General features: G+C 35.9%; 1 protein-coding gene across 1 annotated transcript; it reads right to left on the reverse strand.

Moving 5' to 3' along the window:
* Positions 1-67: 67 nt before the first annotated feature.
* On the reverse strand, positions 68-14,759 carry LOC18442412 (jasmonate-induced oxygenase 3). The gene is made up of 3 exons (XM_006852630.4): positions 14,049-14,759; positions 1,628-1,952; positions 68-574 (listed from the first exon to the last, which is right to left on the reverse strand). The coding sequence occupies exons 1-3, from the start codon at positions 14,525-14,527 to the stop codon at positions 314-316; spliced, it is 1,065 nt and encodes a 354-aa protein (XP_006852692.1). The 5' UTR covers positions 14,528-14,759; the 3' UTR covers positions 68-313.
* Between the last annotated feature and the right edge of the window lie 5,663 nt (positions 14,760-20,422).

Consider the following 20,422-nt stretch of genomic DNA (forward strand, 5'->3'; position numbering starts at 1 on the left):
ACGAAATCTCTCTCTCTCTCTCTCTCTCTCTCTCTACCATAATATGTTGAGTATCTCAAAACCATAATCAAGAAAGCCCACTGACTAGCAACTCTGCTGCAATTTGAAGTATATTTACATTCACTACCAAGTCTCTCTGTTGACCAGCAACTTTAGTGCAATATGGAGTTTATCTACATGCAATATCGCCTGTCCTCCCAAGAAATAAACCAACAAGCTTATTCGATATACATAAAATATGCCCACTAAGTCCAAGTAACATTGCATTATATCCAACTATTTCTTTAATTGCATCCAAACTCCTCATACATTATCATGGAAATGCCTTGAAGTGGTGGACCTGAAGGTTCTCAACGGTCATCTTTTTGAAATTGCTGAGCTTCCTACTTGTGAATAAGTAGCCCCAATTGTAACCTGAATATTTTGGGGGGTTGTCCTTGGACAACAATTCTTCAAGGGGTTTAATGAACTCATAATGGGAGGGGTTATAAAAGAAGGGAACAGAAAACCTCTCCCTTTTAGAGTTCACCACCACTCTATGCTCCGCGCTCTCATAGGCATCGTTGCTCCAAACCTGGCAAAAATTTAAAAATTGCAAAAGATAAAAATGTATAATCTTGGGAAGCCAATCTGGATTGGCGATTTGACTGATTCTCCTAAACGAGAATTGGTCAATAAAACAATTTAAGACAATAAAAAAAGACAGAAAAAATATCAACCGTGGGAAAGGGGTGATTTGCCTTCCGCTAATAGAATCAGCTGGTTCTCTCAAGGAACCAAAGGTATCTATGGGAACCGGCTCAATTCCCAGCTCTTGGTCAGAATTGGATCGGTTATTAGCTCCCACCAATTCCCCAGAAGGATCTGACAATTCTGATCTGGATCAGCATTTTTTAAAACATTGTTGTAGAATGATCCATATTCGTAAATCACCGATTTGGATTTTCTTAACTTTCCCCCAAACAAAGAAAAGGAAACACACAGATTTGGATTGGGGAATCAAGAATCTGAATTGTGACATCTTGGGCACCCATTCGATTTTTAAAACCCTAGTGACAAGGTGGTGATAGAGGCAAAATGAGGCCCGTCAAACATGTCAAAAATGCAATTCTGCACCAGGGCTGTCAACATCACCGTCCATCCTATTGAGTGGATGGGGATGACCCCTATAACCATATTGTATACATCATTATTAGTATCATACTACACTTAATGCTTATATCAAATAAAATCACAAATATAGAAGCTGTACCTTCCATTATTTGGCATGGAGGGGCCAAATAACTCATTCAAAATTTGAACAGAAGCCATCCAAATTTTGAATGAGTTAGATCTAAGTGTTTTAAGTACTCATGATTCAATTTTCTTGGTTTAAAAAATAAGCATTTGGTGATTCTTAGAAAGAGTTTAAAATTTTCATATAAAAAATCCTTCAAAAGCAACTCTTTAGCACGAGGGAGAAGTATACAAGGGGCTAGATTTACAGCATGAACCAATGGAGCATGTCTACTCTTAATTAAATTGCTACTCCTTTTCCTCTATCAATCCCCGATCTTTGCTTGGCAACAAAAACAAACAATCAATTTGAAAAAGGAGGATTAACCAAGAAATAGGCCATTTAACATACCTGAACAATATCCCCTACATTGATTATGTAAGAATCCAGCACCGGCTTCACTGCAACCCACTTTCCATCTTTGCCCCTGACCTCTAGGCCACCAACCTCATCTTGGGCAAGCACCGTGAGGGCACCGGCATCTTTGTGCCTTCCCACGCCTAGTGCGACATCGGGACAAGGGCATGGAGGGTAGTAATTGAGCCTAATAAAACTGGTTTGGTTCTTGAAGAACCCATTTAAGCATGTTGCAGACAATCCTAAGCTCAATGAGATGAGTTCCAGGAGTTTGATAGCCAGCTTTTCAGTGGCTTTGGCATATTCCTCGCAAGCTTTTCTACATGTAAAGAATAAAGAAATAAATAGAGGCCGTTCAGAAATAAATAAATAGAGGATGATTGGATAATTGTTTTATTTAAATGCAATATCTTTCTGAAAGTTCAGTTGTAAAACAGGCTTAGAATTTGAAACACATCTTAAGCCATTCTAGATGTATTTCTAAATTAGAACTAGGATTTTGCATATCATAAAGTAGTGTAAATGATGAATAACCTAAAACCAAAGTTTACCTCTGCCATTATTAACAACTACAAAGAGACCATTTATTTTAAATACAAAGAGGTTACAATTACTCTTGTCCATCATATTTCAAATCAGGTGGCTGTGAGTATATCGCTGATTAGATTCAAATTTCAAATAAAAACAATTATCAATCTTTGTGACATACCCCAAGCCATCCAATTTGACATTGGTTAATAGCTACTTGTGACCCCTTGCAACGAATATAAATAGTCTCATAGTGCATAATCCCAATTGAATTGAGTTTTGGCGATTAAAGAATGGAGATTAGGCCTTGAGGCCTACACTCCTTCCTTTTTGATATTAGCTAGGCCCTCGAGACTGATGGACAATAGAATTGGAAGCATGCCCATGTTTCATCATGAGGGAGAAAATTTTGTAGAAACGGTCCCTACATAATTCCTAGAGGAAAATAATGTAGTGGCTCTTTTATGGACACTTTTCAAGATTTGTTTTGTGTTTTTGAATCTACCCAAGAAGTTGATCGCAGGAATGCATTGACCTAGAATTATATTCCATCAAGCTCTAAAGGACTACGCTGCAAGAGAGAACAGGGCAAGTTCGACAAATTAGTAGATGCACAAACAATGTTTTATTTATGATCCAGACCAATATTTTGGGCAAAACCACAAACCAATGAGAACATTAGAAAAAGGAAACAAGAAAGGAAGAACACTATCATATTATGAAACCGCAAACACTTTGGGCATTGTGTGAATGGGGAAGAATAAGGAGAAGATCTCAAGTCTCGAGCAAATTTCCACTCCTCTCATGGTACTAGTTGGACTGGAGTTTTAAAGTGGAAGGAGTTGATGCCCCGTCACTAAAAAGGATTGTCTACACACGGAGATATTATGATATTATCTACAAAGAGATCATTTATCTTGTCGTTCAAAAAAAAAAAAAAAAAAAAAAGACAATTTATTTTTTTGGTACAAGAGTGCTAAAATCATGTTTGTCTTTTAAATTTCAAAATGGTTGATTGTAAGAGTATCAATGAATAGGCATAAAGTTCCAAAAAAAACTTATCGGACTTCATGACTCACGCCAACCCATCAAAATTTGATGTCTAATGAGTAAAAATAGTTGTGACCTTGTAATAAAGATAAGGACGTGGTTTCCATGAGTCCATATAGAAATGAGTCGCCTTTTAAAAATCTATTTTTGAGATGGATTTTTTGACCAATTTTTTAATGACATGTAATCTCTAACATGGAGATCATGAATATCAAAAAAAAAAAAATTGAAAATTAAAAATAATAATTTTATTAAAAAAACATTTGGAATGTTAGTTTCAAGTGTTTTTAGATGGACCACCTATTTGCATTCATCTTTAAGATAGATGCTTTATACCTTGGGCACTGCAAATGTAGAAATGTGATCCCTGTTGCATGAAACGATTTTTCTAAAGATAAATGGTCTCTTTGTAGACAATCCCTTCACTAAAAGGAGAGCAAATGGGGGTTTTATTTGAACACCCATAGAACAGTAGACTCAAAATCGAATATTGGTATAATTATGTAACGATTAGTTTATTTTGTTGAGTTTAAAAAAAAAAAAAAATTTATGCCAAGGGCCTCCCTTTTTCTTTTTTTTAAGAAAAAAAAACAACAAATTTGCCCCAGTTGCTATTATTAATTGTTTTCTTACAAGTTCTGCCGCCTCGTATTGACTTGCCTAATGTGCAAATATCAGTAGTTTGTAAATTACTTTGGAAAAAGTTTATATAAGGATGAGACTTTAAACAATCAAATTATACGCGCTTCAAAAATTCACTAGAAGAAGTGGTTTCGATGCCCAAAAATCCTAAAATTCTTCATCTCGACTTCAAGATGTATGAACATGAGGAAAAATGGATTTCAAATATTATAAATAATACATCTTGTAATGTGTTTTCTAGATCGTAGATTTTTAAGTTTTTTAAGTGTTCATAGATCTGCTCAATCTACACTATCTTTAGCAGCTTTAAATTTTATAATTAAAGATGAAAATAAATTTTTAGGCAATCACAAAGATTACCCGTACTTAATCAATGTCTTTCGATACTATTTGAAGGTGCACCTTACTTTGATTGTTTAGGGCCTCAGCCCTATATAAACCCACCCAATTACTTTTAAATGATTGAAAGTTTAAGGTTCTATTTAAATGGGTTCCGCCTCCAAAAGTCCATATTAGAGACGGACTCAATCTGAAAAGCATCTTTAATTTTGCGGCTCACAAGATTGTACATATCTGATCTTTTGCAAAGAATTAAAATGAAGGAAAAATATCTCAACACCCTTTAATTTCAGGTTTCATTTCACAATAGAACTAAGGTTTTAAAAGATATATTGGGATATAAAAATTGTAGATTTTATTTCTTCTAACCCCTGAGCAACTTTAAACATTTTTTTTAGGCCAAACAAATCTAAAAAGACATGCATTTTCTAAAAGTCATCATCTCAAAGTTCTCTCTCTTTCTCTCTCCACAACCTTCTCTTTCTCTCTATCTTTGCCATCTCTAACCGCTCCATCTCTCTCCTCCCGCTCTCTCTTCACATTTGTCATCTCTCTCCTCCCAAATACACAGTAAGTATACGAAGAGAAAGAGAGGTGTTTAGATAAACACAAGAAGAGAGAGAGGTGTTTGGTAGTGAGTGGTTATCAGAAGGAGATAAGTGTTTGGATAAACACAAGAAGAGAGAAAAGTATTTGGGTCAACACGGGAGGAGAGAGATGCTTGGTGGTGAGAGGTTACCGGGAAGAGAGAAAGATGTTTGGATAAACACGGGAAGAGAGAGGTGTTTGGATAAACATGGGAGGAGAGAAGGAGTGAAACCCGCAGTAAGAGAGAGAAAGAGAGAAGTTTGAGGTATATAATGTTGGGTTTATGTGGCCTTTAAAAGCATTATGAGTGTGTAATGAAAACATTTATTATAGTGGAACATAAACTCAGCGGGAGTGTGGTCCCTCAAGGACCATACTAAACAAATGATGTTTGGTGATACCGGACTGTGCTTGACGATCTAAGCCAGTCGGTTGGAAAACCCAATGTACCTGAGCATAAAAAATAAAATCGAGAAGGGTTTACCCTTGATGAGGTCGGAGCTTATACCTAGATAAGTGAGTCGAGGGACTGTGTGACCTTTGTACGTGAAGGTAGGCCTGTAGAGACGAGGGTCAAAACCTCATTTATGATCCATCACACGGCATGCATATAGATAGATCGTTCGAAAAAGCCAGATATCCACATTTGGGTGAAGCGTATGCATATGCGAAAGATACCCCTATGCGTTATAGAGCTGTGGTGGCATCAGGTCGTAGTGACCTTGACTTGTCTCTAAGGGAGGACCTGTAATCCACAGACTGGGATTGCGACTCCTTGGCTCATTGACCAGATTTTGTTGACCCGCTAATGAGCCCCTGCTTGGACTGTGGGTCATGAAAAACACTAGGTCGGTTCGATAAAGCAAGTGTGGTCTGTAGTCCACAGTTGAAGGTGAAGTACCCCGTGATCATTGATGGAATTCTTGAACCATATGGATCAACTTCCCATCATATTATTTTAATTGTGTTCATTTTATTATAGAAATTATTTTAGATTTATTATTTGAATTTTTATGAATCTTTCAATATTTTATTTATGATTTTTGAAATAATAAATATGAAGTTGTTGATTTTACAAATTATATAAAATTCAACTAATGTTTAAATAAAATTTAAAAATATTTATAAAATTTTTATGGGGGCTCATAGTGCACATGGGCCCACCATGTGGCAAATGGGTGGGGCCCCACTTATGCTACATATGGGTGGCACGCCCCACTCATTGCTCCCTTTGTTATTACTTTAATATCAAGTTTTGTAATTTTTTGGAAAGTCCATCTTATAAGCATATGGTTAAATATTGTTTGGAAAATATTGACCATATCTTATCTTGATTATTGAAGGAATATCTTGACTTGAGATGGATTATGCAAATATGAGATGGATTATGCAATCTTATGGAATGCATGATATTTTAATAGATTTAACTTATTTAAATATATTGATGGGAAAAACAGTTTAAGGAAAGGGGGATAATGGTTCATGCACCTTCCATAATATTGATGGCACATCTATGGAATGGATGGCTCAGATCTCTCACCCCACAAGTCAATTTGATCAACCGTTCATATTCAATCTCAAGAAAGAGGCAAACAATAGGAAACCCTAATGAAACATTAGACCTAATTTCACTATAAATATGGGTGCTCTCCTCCCATCTCTACACACCTCTCTCTCTCTCTCCCTTAACCTCTCTCTCTCCCATAAACTCTCTCTCTTTTCCAAGGGACCATGCCCCTCTCTCTCTACTCTCTGATTTTCTCTCTCTACTCTCTCTCTCTCTTAAAAAGGCCCTAAGGGACACGCCCCAACATAGAGACTCTCTCTCTCTCTCTCATGATCTAATCTAAGGATTGAGAAAATTAGGGTTTAAGCCTAATTATTTTGGAGTTAGGGTTTTGTAGAGATTTAAGGGTGGCTACCTAATTTGGTCGAAAATAACTTTCTCGGTTCGAGATTGAAGCTAGACCGCTAATCCCGCATCATTGGATGTGGTGACTCGGTGTGGGGTGTAAAAAGCCTGGTTGAAGTAATATCCGGCATCTTTTCTTTTATTTGTTTGTTCTTTTATTTTATATTCTCAAGCACAATATTAGGTTGTATGAATGGCATCGAGTAATTGAGATTTATTTTATTGATGTGATATTTATTTTTAGAATTTCTATTGTTTGTAATAAGACCATCTATGAGTGATCTTGTTGCCAAAATTATAAGGGGCGATTATTATTATTAAAAAAAAAATTGTATTTCCCAGGCAAATGATCACATAGGTCTTTCTTTCATTGGTATCAGAGCTAATTTTACTTAATTGTCATTAGGAGTCTTTTCTTGTTTTTGCTTGAGAATAGAAATATAATGGATGCTCGTACCTTCATCTCTGAGATCCTGGTAACCGAAAGGATTGATAGGACCAACTTTTCTTCATGAAAAAGAAAAATCAAATTTGTGCTCTATGAAGAAAACGTGTGTGAGGTACTATTTGAGGACCGACCTCGTCGGCCAACTGACGACTCATCTCAAATAATCAAAGATGAGTATGCCAATTAGAAGAGGAGGAACTTGAGATGCAAGCACATTCTTTTATGTGCCATGGCTGACTCGTATGCTTCTGAGTACGAGTCAATCTATACTGCAAGTGATATTTTTTATAAACTTGAAAGAGAGTATGTTGAACCCCCTCTCATGAATCAAACTATGGCTATGAGAAGGTACAATGATTTAAAAATGGTAAAAGGTACCAAGTTTGCATATCATATGCGTTAGTTAGAGATTTGGAAGATACAAGCATGAAGCCCAATGAATCTATGCAAGTTATTCATTTAATGAATTCTCTTCCTAATTCATGAGAGATTTTCATATCTTCCATCTCTGCTAGAAGAAAGGTACGAAAATTGGAGGAACTCATCACGGCCATCAAATCTGAAGAAGAAAGGAGGAGTTCAAGGCAAACCCCAAGGGATGCTGTGCATATGGTAAAATCTCAACCATCTTTTAAATTTAAGAAATGAAATGGAAGAGATACATTTAAGAAGAAAAGATATTTCAAAAGAAGATATTTTAGAAATAAGGAAGCAAAGAGAGAGATTGGAACTTGTTTTATTTGCAAAAAGGTGGGCCACATAGCCAATAGTTGTCGGTTCAACAAATCTGGTGGAACTAACAAGGAATTGACATGTATTATTTTCGAGTCCATGCTAGCTGACCCCAAGGGAGCTTCTTGGTGTCTTGACTCGGGGGCTACGATCCATGTCACAAACACCAAAGAAGGTTACCGTTCTTTCACTCCCATGGGGGCAGGACAGCAGCATATTTATATGGGAGGAAATCAGAAGGCTGATGTACTTGGAGTTGGAGATTTTGAGCTGAAACTAAAGAGTGGGAGCACTTTGATCTTAAAGCAAGCACTTTATACTCTTGAAATGATGAAGTGTTTGGTTTCGGTTCCTAAGATGTCTATGGTTGGATTCATAACCACTTTCATTAGGGAGAAAGTAGTGTTCAAGAAGGGGAAAGATATGATCATGCTGGACGACTTGTAGACAGGCTATTTACTATTGAAATAAAAGAGAACTTTGTCTTATGTCTCGTCCCCTAATGAATTAGATGCTACCATATGGCATATGAGGTTAGGACACATTAATATCAAACGAATGGAAAGATTAAAAAAGGACGAGATTCTTCAAAATTACAAGGGAGATTTATCGAAAGTGTGCGAGTCTTGTGTGCAAGGAAAACTAATAAGAAAAAATACCACTAGGGTAAAAAGAGCTACTAACGTATTGGAAATAATTCATAGTAACATATGTGGACTTATGAATATGACCACCAAAAATGAAAAAAGATATTTTATCTCTTTTATAGATGACCACTCGCGATGTGGCCATGTGTATCTTATTCATGCAAAATCAGAAGCCCTAGAAAAATTCAAAGAATATAATGCCCAAGTAGAGGATCAAACCAACCTGAAAATTAAAGTCCTTAGAACCGATAGAAGGGGGGAATATTCATCAGACATTTTCAAAGAATTGTGCATTGAAAATGGGATCATCCATCAGTACACCATGTCTTATACTCCTGCGAAAAATAGTGTCGCTGAGAGAAGGAATAAGACCTTAGTGGAAATGGTAAGGAGTATGATAGGGCATGCAAATCTCTCATTGGAGTTTTGGGGAGAAATCGTATTAACAGCATGTTACATCCTTAACAGGACTCCCACAAAAACTGCCCCACTTACTCCTCATGAAATTTTCACAAGTCATACTCCCTCCCTTGAACACCTGAAAGTTTGGGGTTGCTCAGCCCATGTCCTTATCCCACATAAAAAAAAAGCCAAATTGCAACCCAAAACTGTCAAATCCATTTTCATTGGTTACCTAGATCATGGTAAGGGGTATCGATTCTACAACCTTGAAACGAGTACAGTTATTGAAAGTCGTGATGCTCACTTCTTTGAGGAAGAGGTCCTTGAAGCAAGGGTGAGTAGAAAACAAGCCAACTTTTATGATGAGGCTAAAAACAAGGATGTAGTTTGAGACCCTGAACCTAAAACTTCTAAACCAACCCAACCTGTTTTTGAACTCCCTAAAGAAAGTGAACATTTACCTGAACCAAGACAAAGTAACCGAGTCAGTAGACCACCTCTTTACCTAGAACATTTTGTCTACCTTGAAGAACATTTTGATAAGGTTGTGGAAGATCCAGATTCAGAACCTAGAACTCACCGTGAAGCCTTGACCTGTCTTGAAAGATAATACTGGATAGAAGCTATGAAAGATGAGTATGCTTCCATTAATCAAAACCATGTATGGGAATTAAGACCCATACCTGAAAAAAGTAAGGCCATTGGTTGTAAGTGTTTTCAAGAAAAAATTGAATTCTGAAAAGAAATTATAAAAATACAAAGCTAAGTTGGTTGCAAAGGGTTTCACCCAAAAAGAATGGATAGATTATGAGGAAACTTTTTCCCCTGTTGCCAAATTTCCATCCATCTAAATCATTATAGCTATAACAGCCCATTTTGACTTTGAGGTTCATCAAATGGATATCAAAACAGCCTTTCTACATGAGGATTTAGAAGAAGAAATTTACATGATCCAACCTGAGGGATTTGAGGAGAAAGGGAAAGAGAACCTAGTATGCAAACTTAATAAATCCCTTTATGGCCTGAAACAGGCATCGCGACAGTGGTACATAAAATTCCAAGAGACCATTGCTCTTGTAGGATTTTCTACAAATAATGAGGATTATTATATATATCAAAAGGTCAGTGGGAGTGATGTGGTCTTTATATCATTATATGTGGATGATATGCTAATTGTTAGTAGCTCAATTGCCCTAGTAGTCGAGACAAAAAATTTCTTTGCACAACACTTCGATATGAAGGATCTTGGAGAAGCTTCATATGTGTTAGGTATCAAGATAATAAGAAATAGGAGAGAGAAGACTATCCAACTTTCCCAGGCAACCTACTATAAGATGATACTGAAAATTTTTTATATGAGTATGTGTAAGCCCATGTCAACCCCAATTGACAAAAAAACGAAGCTTAGTAATAAAATATGTCCTACTGAAGACATGGATATAAGAGCCATGGAGATAATGCCATACAGGAGCGCAGTTGGGTCCCTTATATACGTCATGATGGAAACAAGGTCTGACTTGTCCTTCGTCATGAGTTTGGTGAGCCGTTTCCAAAGCAATCCAGGAGATGAGCATTGGAAAGTAGTAAAAAGAATTCTTAGATTTTTAAATAGAACCATGAACTATGCACTCACATATAAGGGGGAACTGAAATAGCAATAGAGGGATATTCAGATGCAAGCTATCTCACGAATCCAGATGATGCGAAGTCTACATCTGGATATGTGTTTATGCTTAGAGTGGGTGCGGTTTCTTGGAAATCAAAGAAATAAGATATTGTGGCTTTGCCCACCATGGAATCTGAGTATGTGGCATGCTGTGTAGCAACCAAGGAGGCTGTGTGGATTAAAAAGTTTCTTAATCAACTTAATTTCCATCCTGTACGTTATGAGGCTGTGTGAATTTTCTACGACAACACGACGGCTATTTGTGCCTTTAAGGAGTTTCGGTTTCACAAGAATTCTAAGCATATCAAGTCATACTTCTATCACCTGAGAAATGAGGTGAGATTGTAAGAGATCGAGATCAGCTACATATCTACAGATTTGATGATTGCAGACCCTCTGACTAAAGGGGTTGCCCCTAATGTTTTTGTAAGACATGTGAGAGAGATATGGATGAGAGAAAGTGATGAAGAGAGAATGTAAGGCTTTCAAAGGCCAAGTGAAAAATGTTAGGTTTATGTGGCCTTTAAAGGCCTTATGAGTGTGTAATAAACTTAGTGGGAGTGTGGTCCCTCGAGGACCATACTAAGCAAATCATGTTTGCTGATAACGGACTGTGCTTGACGATCTAGGTCAATCGGTTGGAAAACCCAAGGTACCAGGGAATAAAAAATAAATCAAGAAGGGTCTTTGAGTTAGCCCTTGATGAGGTCGGAGCTTATACCTAGATGAGTGAATCGAGGGACTGTGTGACCCTTGTACGTGATGATAAGCCTACAGAGACGGGGGCCAAAATCTCATACATGATCCATCACACGGCATGCATATAGATAGATAGTTCGAGAAAGCTAGATATCCACCTTTGGATGAAGCGTATGCATATGCGAGAGATACCCCTATGCGCCATAGAGCTGTGGTCGCATCAGGTCGTAGTGACATTGACTTGTCTCTAGGGGAGGACCTGTAATCCACAGACTGGGATTGTGACTCCTTGGCTCATTTACCAGACTTTGGTGACCTGCTAATGAGTCCTTGCTTGGACTGTGGGTCATGGAAAACACTAGGTCGGTTCAATAAAGTAAGTGTGGCCTATAGTCCACAGTTGAAGGTGGAGTACCCCAGGATCGTTGATGGAATTCCTGAATCATATGGATCCACTTCCCACCATATTAATTTAAATGTGTTCATTTAATTATAGAAATTATTTTAGATTTATTATTTGAATTTTATGAATCTTTCAATATTTTATTTATGATTTTTGGAATTATAAATATGAAGTTGTTGTTTTTACAAATTATATAAAATTCAAATAATGTTTAAATAAAATTTTAAAATATTTATAAAATTTTCATGGGGGCCCATAGTGCACATGGGCCCACCATGTGGCAAATGGGGGGCCACATATGCCACATATGGGTGGCACGCCCAACCCCACCCATTGCTCCCTTTGTTATTACTTTGATATCAAGTTTTGTAATTTTTTGGAAAGTCCATCTTATAAGCATATGGTCAAATATTGTTTGGGAAATATTGACCATATCTTATCTTGATAATTGAAGGAATATCTTGACTTGATATTATTGAAATATTCTTATGGAAAATATGAGATGGATTATGTAATCTTATGGAATGCATGATATTTTAATATATTTAACTTATTTAAATATATTGATGGGAAAAATGGTTTAAAGAAATGGGGATAATGGTTCACGCACCTTCCATAATGTTGATGGCCCATCTATAGAATGGATGGCTCAGATCTCTCACCCCACAAGTTAACTTGATCAACGTTCCACATTCAATCTCAAGAAAGAGACAAACAATGGGAAACCCTAGACCTAAATTTCACTATAAATAGGGGTGCTCTTCCCCAATCTCTACACACCTCTCTCTATCTCCCATAACCTCTCTCTCCCATAAAGTCTCTATCTCTTTTTCCTAAGGGTCATGCCCCTCTCTCTCTACTCTCTGATTTTCTCTCTTGACTCTCTCTCTCTCAAAAAAACCCTAGGGGACACGCCTCAACATAGAGACTCTCTCTCTCTCTCTCATGATCTAATCTAAGGGTTGGGAAAATTAGTGTTTGAGCATAATCATTTTGGAGTTAGGGTTTTGTAGAGATTTAAGGGTGGTTACCTAGTTTGGCCGAAATTAGCTTTCCCGGTTCGAGATTGAAGCTAGACCGCTGATCCCGCACCATTGGATGTGGTGACTCTGTGTGGTGACTCTGTGTGGGGTGTAAAAAGCTCGGTTGAGATAATCTCCGTCATCTTTTCTATTATTTGTTTGCTCTTTTATTTTATATTCTCAACCACAGTATTAGGTTGTATGAATGACATCGAGTAATTGAGATTTATTTTATTGATGTGTTATTTATTTTTGGAATTTCTATTGTTTGTAATAAGACCATCTTTGAGTGATCTTGTTGCTAAAATTATAAGGGGTGATTATTATTAAAAAAAAAAAAATTGTATTTCCCCGACAAAAGATCACACCAGTCTTTCTTTCATATAAATGAAGAGAAAGGGGATTGGGTTTAGAAAGAGCATGTATTTCTCACATTTGTTTAGGCTAAAAAATAGGTTTAAAGTGGCCAGGGGTTGGAAGATATGGTTTGAAACCTTGAATTAATTAAGAAATAAAATATAAAAATAGAGGATATGGGGATATGTTCCCTAAAATGAATTGTCATAAACTTTCAAGAACAAAGTTTAACTTAGTCTAAATGTAAGTTCAAAATATATTTTTTTTTCGTATTCATGTTTGTAGTGATTGAAATTATCCACTGATAAAATATATTTTTTGAAGGAAAAAGTTTACATAAGACCGAGGCTCTAAGCAATCAATGTAGGGTGCACATCAAAAAATTACTAAAAGGGGTTGTTTTGAAGCCTAAAAATAGTGCATCGCATTTTCAAATTGTCAGTTTTCAAGAATTTTAAGTGTTCATAGATCTGCTCTATCTACATTATTTTTGAAGTTTTAAATTTGCTCATTAGAGATGAAAATAAGTTTTAAGATCATCACAAAGATTTTTAGTAGTGAAACATCTTTTGGCTCTATTTAAAGGTGCGCCTTACTTTGATTGTCTAGAGCCTCGGCCTTATACAAACCACACCCTTATTTTGAAAGAGCAAGGTTGTGTTGGATGCCCCCACGCACCTTGTGAGTCCACCTTCCAAAATCTACGTTAAAGATGAATTATGGATCCAGCACATCACAGGTCTATCATCTCGACCACCATCATCATAATTTTTGGGGAAATAAGAAAAAGAAAAAAAAAATTGAGCCTAAAAAATAAGTGATTTATACTTTCTTTTTGAGGTGAAAGAAATTGGTGTAGTAGCCAAATGACGGCATCTTCATAAGATGAGCGTTTGAAAATGGGCATAGTGTGTTCAAAAAATAGAATTAAACTCCTCTGGTATTCTAGCCAAACGCACCCTTCAAGTGAAAGCTCATACCTCATTTCAGGAAGATTTTCCGGCCACCGATTCCCCATCGTAATCGTACGTGTCACCTGCTCGCCATCGTACTCCGCCGGGATCTCGCTCGGGTTTACGACCAGAAAATCAAACACCTCCTTCCAATCCCTCACATTCCTTGTGTTCTCCGCATCAAAATATCCCATCGCATTATCCTCATCCCTTCGAATCTTCCTCTTCTCCTCCACCGACTGGCTGAAAAACTTGGCTGCAACTTTTTTTACCTCGTTTCGAAGCTCAATGGGCATCCCATGGTTTATGACTTGAAAGAATCCCCACTCTTTGCACCCCTTCCCAATTTGATCAACTATTTTTGAGAGTGCAGTTGAGTCATCTGAGTTCGATGAAAACAGGGGGCCAAGATCAATAATCGGGACTCCCTCAGCTGAGAGATTGGCTGTATTAGAAGGTCTATCTTCTTGGACCTGTGCAAAAGCTGGATCCATATCCCAAGCCATGATCGAAAGATCAAGCTACCAATACAGCAACAAGTGGTGTATTGGATTCTTTCAAAACTACGGAGTTTGGAGATTGGATTCTATTCAAGCTCTGAAGTTGAGCTTTGATGGGGGATATGCTGGATCACATCATGCTTCTAGGAAAAGTCACGACTTTAGTGATTAACAAATCATAAATTTATTGTTTTCCTTGGCTCACAAAATTATTTTAATGTTTTATGTTTATATGTTTCAAAGTAGCAGGGGAGTGGTTTTAAGTTGCTTTCCACGAAAAAAAAAGTTTATATCCTCAAAAATTTCACTAGAAGTGATTGTTTTAATGTTTGAAATATCTTCAAATTGATCATCTCGACATCAAAATGTACAGACATGAGAAAAAATGAATTTTAAATTTTGAAAATATTACCTCTTGTAACATAGTTTTGGCTTTAAATTTTATAATTAAAAATAAAAAATATACTTTAAGGCTATCACAAACCGCACCCTAAATTTATTGTTTGCCTTGCGTCACAAAATTAATTTAATGTTTTACGTTTATATGTTTCAAAGTCGTAGTGGAGTAGTTTTAAGTTGCACTCCACGAATTGGTTTTCAAGTGAAGAAAAAGACTTCACATTTCTTTAATTTTCTTGACTAGTTCATTTTTTAGGGGCCCCAAGCTTGTTGGCAAATTCCATTGTAACCATATGTCAACGTTGCCGTGTTCACGTCTTTTTGTAAGTGCGATCTAATGCTAAAAATCAAAAGAAATGTTATTAAAACTGAAAATAAAGCAAAATAAAGAACTTGTCAAAGCCTTCCAGCCCAACATCTGAAGTAGAGCCTTGATCAGAGCATAATTTGAGTGATTGAACCACAAAATGAGTTACTTATTTAGGATCTTGAGTGAGTTGGATTGAAAAGGTCCCTAAATGTCTAGAGTTTAGGTCATTATGTGATTGAGGGATGAATAGGTTTATCTGAGAAATAGGTGATTATAGTTGCTGAAAAAATTAGGGTTTGAGGCTCCTAGAAATGAACCCAGGTTTAGGGTTTTGAGAATTAGGGTTAGGTTTTAGGTCAAACTAGGATTAGGGTTTCAATTAAGTGCCAACCCTTGGAACGTCAAAATGGGGATATTTATAGACAACAATCTAAAATTTAGAAGGTAGTTTATCTGGGCCAATTTGGAGCTAACAGCTGGAAGCGCCGCACTTTGTGGCGCAGAGTCTATCTCTTTTGCACTGCAAATTGTGGCCCGTTCTGCTTATGGACTCTGAATGACAGATTTTTTTGGGATCTTGATTTTGAGGGTTTTCATTTACTATTTTCAATAAAAAAACATGCAGTCTGTCATTTCTTGAAATATTCCATTTCTTTCTAACTACAAAACTTGCCTTTTTTTTTCTAAGTATGTGCTTTCTAAGGCCGAATTCCATGGGATTTGGGATGATTTTGGATTATTTTTGGGCTGGCTTTTGGGTTTAGGATGACTACAGTTTAATATGGTCCTTAGGGCATTAGGCTAGTGTGATCACTGGGGGTTGAATGGCTATTCTAACACTTCTTTATCATTTTAGGGGTTCATTTCTACAACTTAAGATCTAGAAATTCAGAGAAAATGGCAATTCCAAATTGAGTGTGTAAACCATGAGAACCATTTTGATCTCTTATTTCATCATTGTCATCACGTCGTATATGTACCTGGTAGCGAGCTTTGTGCCATCATCAACAAATCAAAGCACTTTCACTATAGGGCGAGAAACATCCAATTCATGGTATACTTGGCTCCAAAAAGATATATTAATGACAATTTACTCATATTTTCTCCCATCTAGATGCTTAGAGGACTTCAATTCCATTTTTCTGAAGTGAATGTGGTCCTTAGGGCACCTTTTTCTTGTATGGCTTTAAAGAAGGAAAAATGTTGTGGCAAATCTAGTACCTTGTAGTCTTATTAATATCTTTTTTCTTTGTAAACTCCCTCATCATGTTAAGACTAGATAGATAAAACTAATGACACTTAGCTTTTGAAATCGCCCAATTAACTTTTGAAGTCTGACCTATGTCCATAAGCATGAGATCAAAGCAGTGAGTTGCGCAAGGAGTCCAAGACACATGTCTCCTCTTCAAAGTCAAAAGATGTCCAGCTGCAGAATAAGTGCAACATTGCCGGTGATAATTTGTGCTACATGCTCCTCCCAAATAAGGTCCACAATATCATCCATGAACTCATACAAGTATGTAGCATCATTGACTTGTCTAATACATCAATAGACTTCTCAAAAAGAAAAGTTATAGACCAAAACTAGGATCTTCCATCAGATAAGAGGGTCACCTCATACTTCTCCAACACTTCTTTTTAGGAACTCAAAATTTTCTTAACTTCAATCATAGCATCTTTCGTAAAAGGCTCCCTAAGATCATATAACGAAATGGGCTTGAGTCGTGGGCCAAATTTCCAAATTGTCTCAACTATAAGCTCAAAACTGTCGAGGTTTAGAGTATTGAAAGAGACATCGACCTGATAAAACCACTTAACAATGCACCGTTATACCATATTCCTCTCTTCTTTCTTGTACCTATTTTCAAGTGTGATTTGTTTCTTTTTCTCTCTCTCTCTTCCTTTTCTTAACCACATCCTTTAGGTTAGGAGTGCAAAGTGCATTCATTGCTTTTTCTTTTTTTAACATTACCACCACTATTTATAAGCCTCCCCCTTGTAAGTCTACTTCCAACTTTTGATGCATCCTCATCATCATCAAATACTTGAATTCTTCTAGCATTTCTTTTTGTATTTCATTCGTCTTCTTTTTTGGTTATCTCTATATTCCCTAATCTCTCTTATAATCTCATCGGTTTCTTGTGGGCATTGCTATAACATTCCCTAACTTCCTTAATGGATTCTTGTGGGCATTGCTATAACATTCCCTAACTTCCTTAATGGAGAGCCATCCATTGGGGGAATGAACCCATATTGAAAGATCACTCTAAGGGTATAGAGGAGCTGTAAAAGCTTTAGCCTCCTAGATTCTGATCAAGGGAACAAATGTAGGAGATGGAAGCTTCCAAGTCTGAGATGAGCCCGACAAATAATTTGCAACCTTAGGTTTAGCAAAGACTCCTAGATCCATATGGAAATGGACACCATAACACTCCAAATGGATTTCTCTGATAACCATAGATCTGCCAAAAATTATACAGCTCTTATAATCTTATTCCTCCCATCTCTTTTCTTTCAAAAGGCTCTCACAAAGTGAAGGGTTTTTCCCATTCAAGCTTTTATGCTAGAAATTACAGTAAATTCTCCTTAGAATAAGAAAAAAATGTGAACCAATTTCTTGAATGAAGCAAAAAAGGAGTTCCCTTATCTCTTTCCTCATTTCTTACATAAATTTATGCCATAAGTTCACATACCCATGTCAATTTCAAAACTTGAACTTTTGAACATGACCAATATATCTGTTCCAAAGTTTGAGGTGAGGCCTGTAAGTAATCAGCAACCTTAGGTTTAGCAAAGACTCCAAGATCCATACAGACATGGATACCATAAGGCTCTCAAATGGATTTCTTTGATAACCACGAATCCGCCAAAAAATCCATAACTCTTATTGTCTTATTCCTCCCATCTATCTTCTTTCAAAAGCACTCACAAAGTTAAGAGTTTTTCCCATTCGATCTTTTATGCTAAAAATTACAGTAAATTCTCTTTAGAACAGAGGTAAATGGGAACCAATTTCTTGAATGAAGCAAAAAAGGAGTTACCTAATCTCTTTCCTCATGTCTTTCATAAATTTACGCCACAAGTTCACATCCCTTTGTCTATTTCAAAACTTGAACTTTTGAACAAGACGTATATATCCGATTATAAGTCTTCTTGAAGCTCATTTTTTAGGGAATCCAGATATTGTAATTCAAATGCAACAAACCCCAAAAGAGCAAAGAGGCACTCTCAATTTTCACCCGTGAAGACAATGGAACCCAAATCCAAGTGTCCCACAATGGAAATAACCAAAAACCCCATCTTCCTTCCTCTCTCTAGATTCAAAAGCCCCTAAAAACCAATGGAAAATTGTTTCATGCATGCTAGACTGCATTTCTACAATATGAGGTCCCAAGGTATAAAGTATCCATTTTAAAGATGGATGTATATAGGTGGTCCATCTAAAATCAATCGAAACTATAGTTAGCAAGTTGGGGAATCTCAATTTATTGACTCACCATAAAATCGGAAATAAATCTTTTTTATTTCAAAAAGTAGGATAAAAAAATTGGGTAAAAAAATACAGATCGGCAAAAATACTTTTTGTAAAAATGTCGTGAATAGATCAAATTAAGCTAAAAAAATCAGGCTGAAAAAAAATAGATAAGTTAAAACAATTTAGTTGTAAATTTAATGGTCCAAATTATAAAAAAGCATAATTTTCAATTGATAATCTAGTTTTAGTTGAAAGAGATTACTATTGAAAGAGATTTTGGATTGCCAAATTACTTTTAATTAAAAGAGACTCTGGATTGGAACTCACTTCAAAGAAAATTTGGACAATATTTTACAATCCAAAATTAGATTAATGTTTTTTGGAGAATCCAAAATTAGATTGTCAAAAATAATTTGGATTGTCAAATAGCATTAATCTAATTTTGGATTGTCAACTAAAAGGAGATTTTGGATTGTAAAAAAAATATTGGGACCATTAATATTTTCAAATTAAAACTAATTTTAGTTGAACGAGATTTGACAATCTCGTGACAATTTCTCAAATCTCGTGACAATTTTGCCTCACAAATTATATATATAAAAAAACATAATAACTATTATATCAAAATCCCCAAAAAACTCATCCAAATTAGGACTCAATGAAATCTCAAATTAGGTCTCAAATACCATCCAAATTATTACGATTTATACAATATCTCGATTCCCTAAAACAAAAGCATAAAAACAACTCAGATTAGGGCTGAATCCCCAAACCTAAAAACTCGATTTGGGGTTTCATGGCCACCGTATTTTTTGTCTTATCTAGGGTTTTACGTCTTCTATTTATGCTCTTCTGCGTTTGCTTCTTTGCCCACCCTCTCTCTCTCTTTGTTGTTCTCTGTGTTTCTATCTCTTTGCTCTGCATTTTCTTCTCTGTGTTTAATGCGGTAATTAATATCTAAAATTAGATTAATGATTTTATTAATGCTTTTTGCTATTTGAAAATTTAAAATTAGATTAATACTTTTTGAAAATCCAAAATATTAAGGGTGTGGTTTCTATAAGGTTGCAACTTTAAACAATCCAATTAAGACGCACCTCCAAATTTTATCATAAAATATAATTTTGGTGAAGAAACACTTAGGATGGTCTCAAAATCTGTGTTCATATCTAATTGTAAAATTTTAAACTCAAAAAATGGTTAGAATCAAACAAATCTATAAACATATGAAAATCTTGAAAATAGACGGTCTAGATAGTGTATTGCAAGATTCGTTATTTATGGGACTCAAAATCTTTTTTTCTTTCATATTCATACATCTTGATGTCGAGATGATCAATTAAAGGTTTTTTCAACATTAAAACAACCTTTTTCGATGGATTTTTGAGGTGCATCTGTAATTGTACATTTTAATATTGCAATCTTATATAATTTTTTTCCAAATATTTGTCAAATCACTCTAGTTAAAAAATATAATGGTCCAAATATTTTTTTTTTAAAATATTATTTTATTTTTTAATATTTATTATTATTATTATTTTTAATATCCATGATCTTCATGTTAAAAATTACATGTCTTTAAAAATTGGGTAAAAAATCCACCAGTAATTCTTAAGAGTCGACTCATTTCTACATAGACTCATACGAGCCGTGTCCAAAACCCATAAAGCGTCTCTCTATGTGCCCTGAAAACCGACTAAGCCCCTTTTCCTCTAGT

The sequence above is a fragment of the Amborella trichopoda genome, chromosome 1 (genome assembly GCF_054954075.1).
Source record: "Amborella trichopoda isolate Santa Cruz 75 chromosome 1, AtrichopodaSantaCruz75HAP2 v2.0, whole genome shotgun sequence".
Taxonomy (NCBI): domain Eukaryota; kingdom Viridiplantae; phylum Streptophyta; class Magnoliopsida; order Amborellales; family Amborellaceae; genus Amborella; species Amborella trichopoda.

Bases quoted from the DNA above. Each gene is read 5' to 3' on its own strand.
- LOC18442412 (XM_006852630.4), bottom strand. From the start codon at position 14,527: ATGGCTTGGGATATGGATCCAGCTTTTGCACAGGTCCAAGAAGATAGA. The intron at 1,953-14,048 runs GTATGAGCTTTC...CTTTACATGTAG, and splicing joins GAAAATCTTCCTGAAATGAG to AAAAGCTTGCGAGGAATATG. The intron at 575-1,627 runs GTATGTTAAATG...AATTTTTGCCAG, and splicing joins ATGTAGGGGATATTGTTCAG to GTTTGGAGCAACGATGCCTA.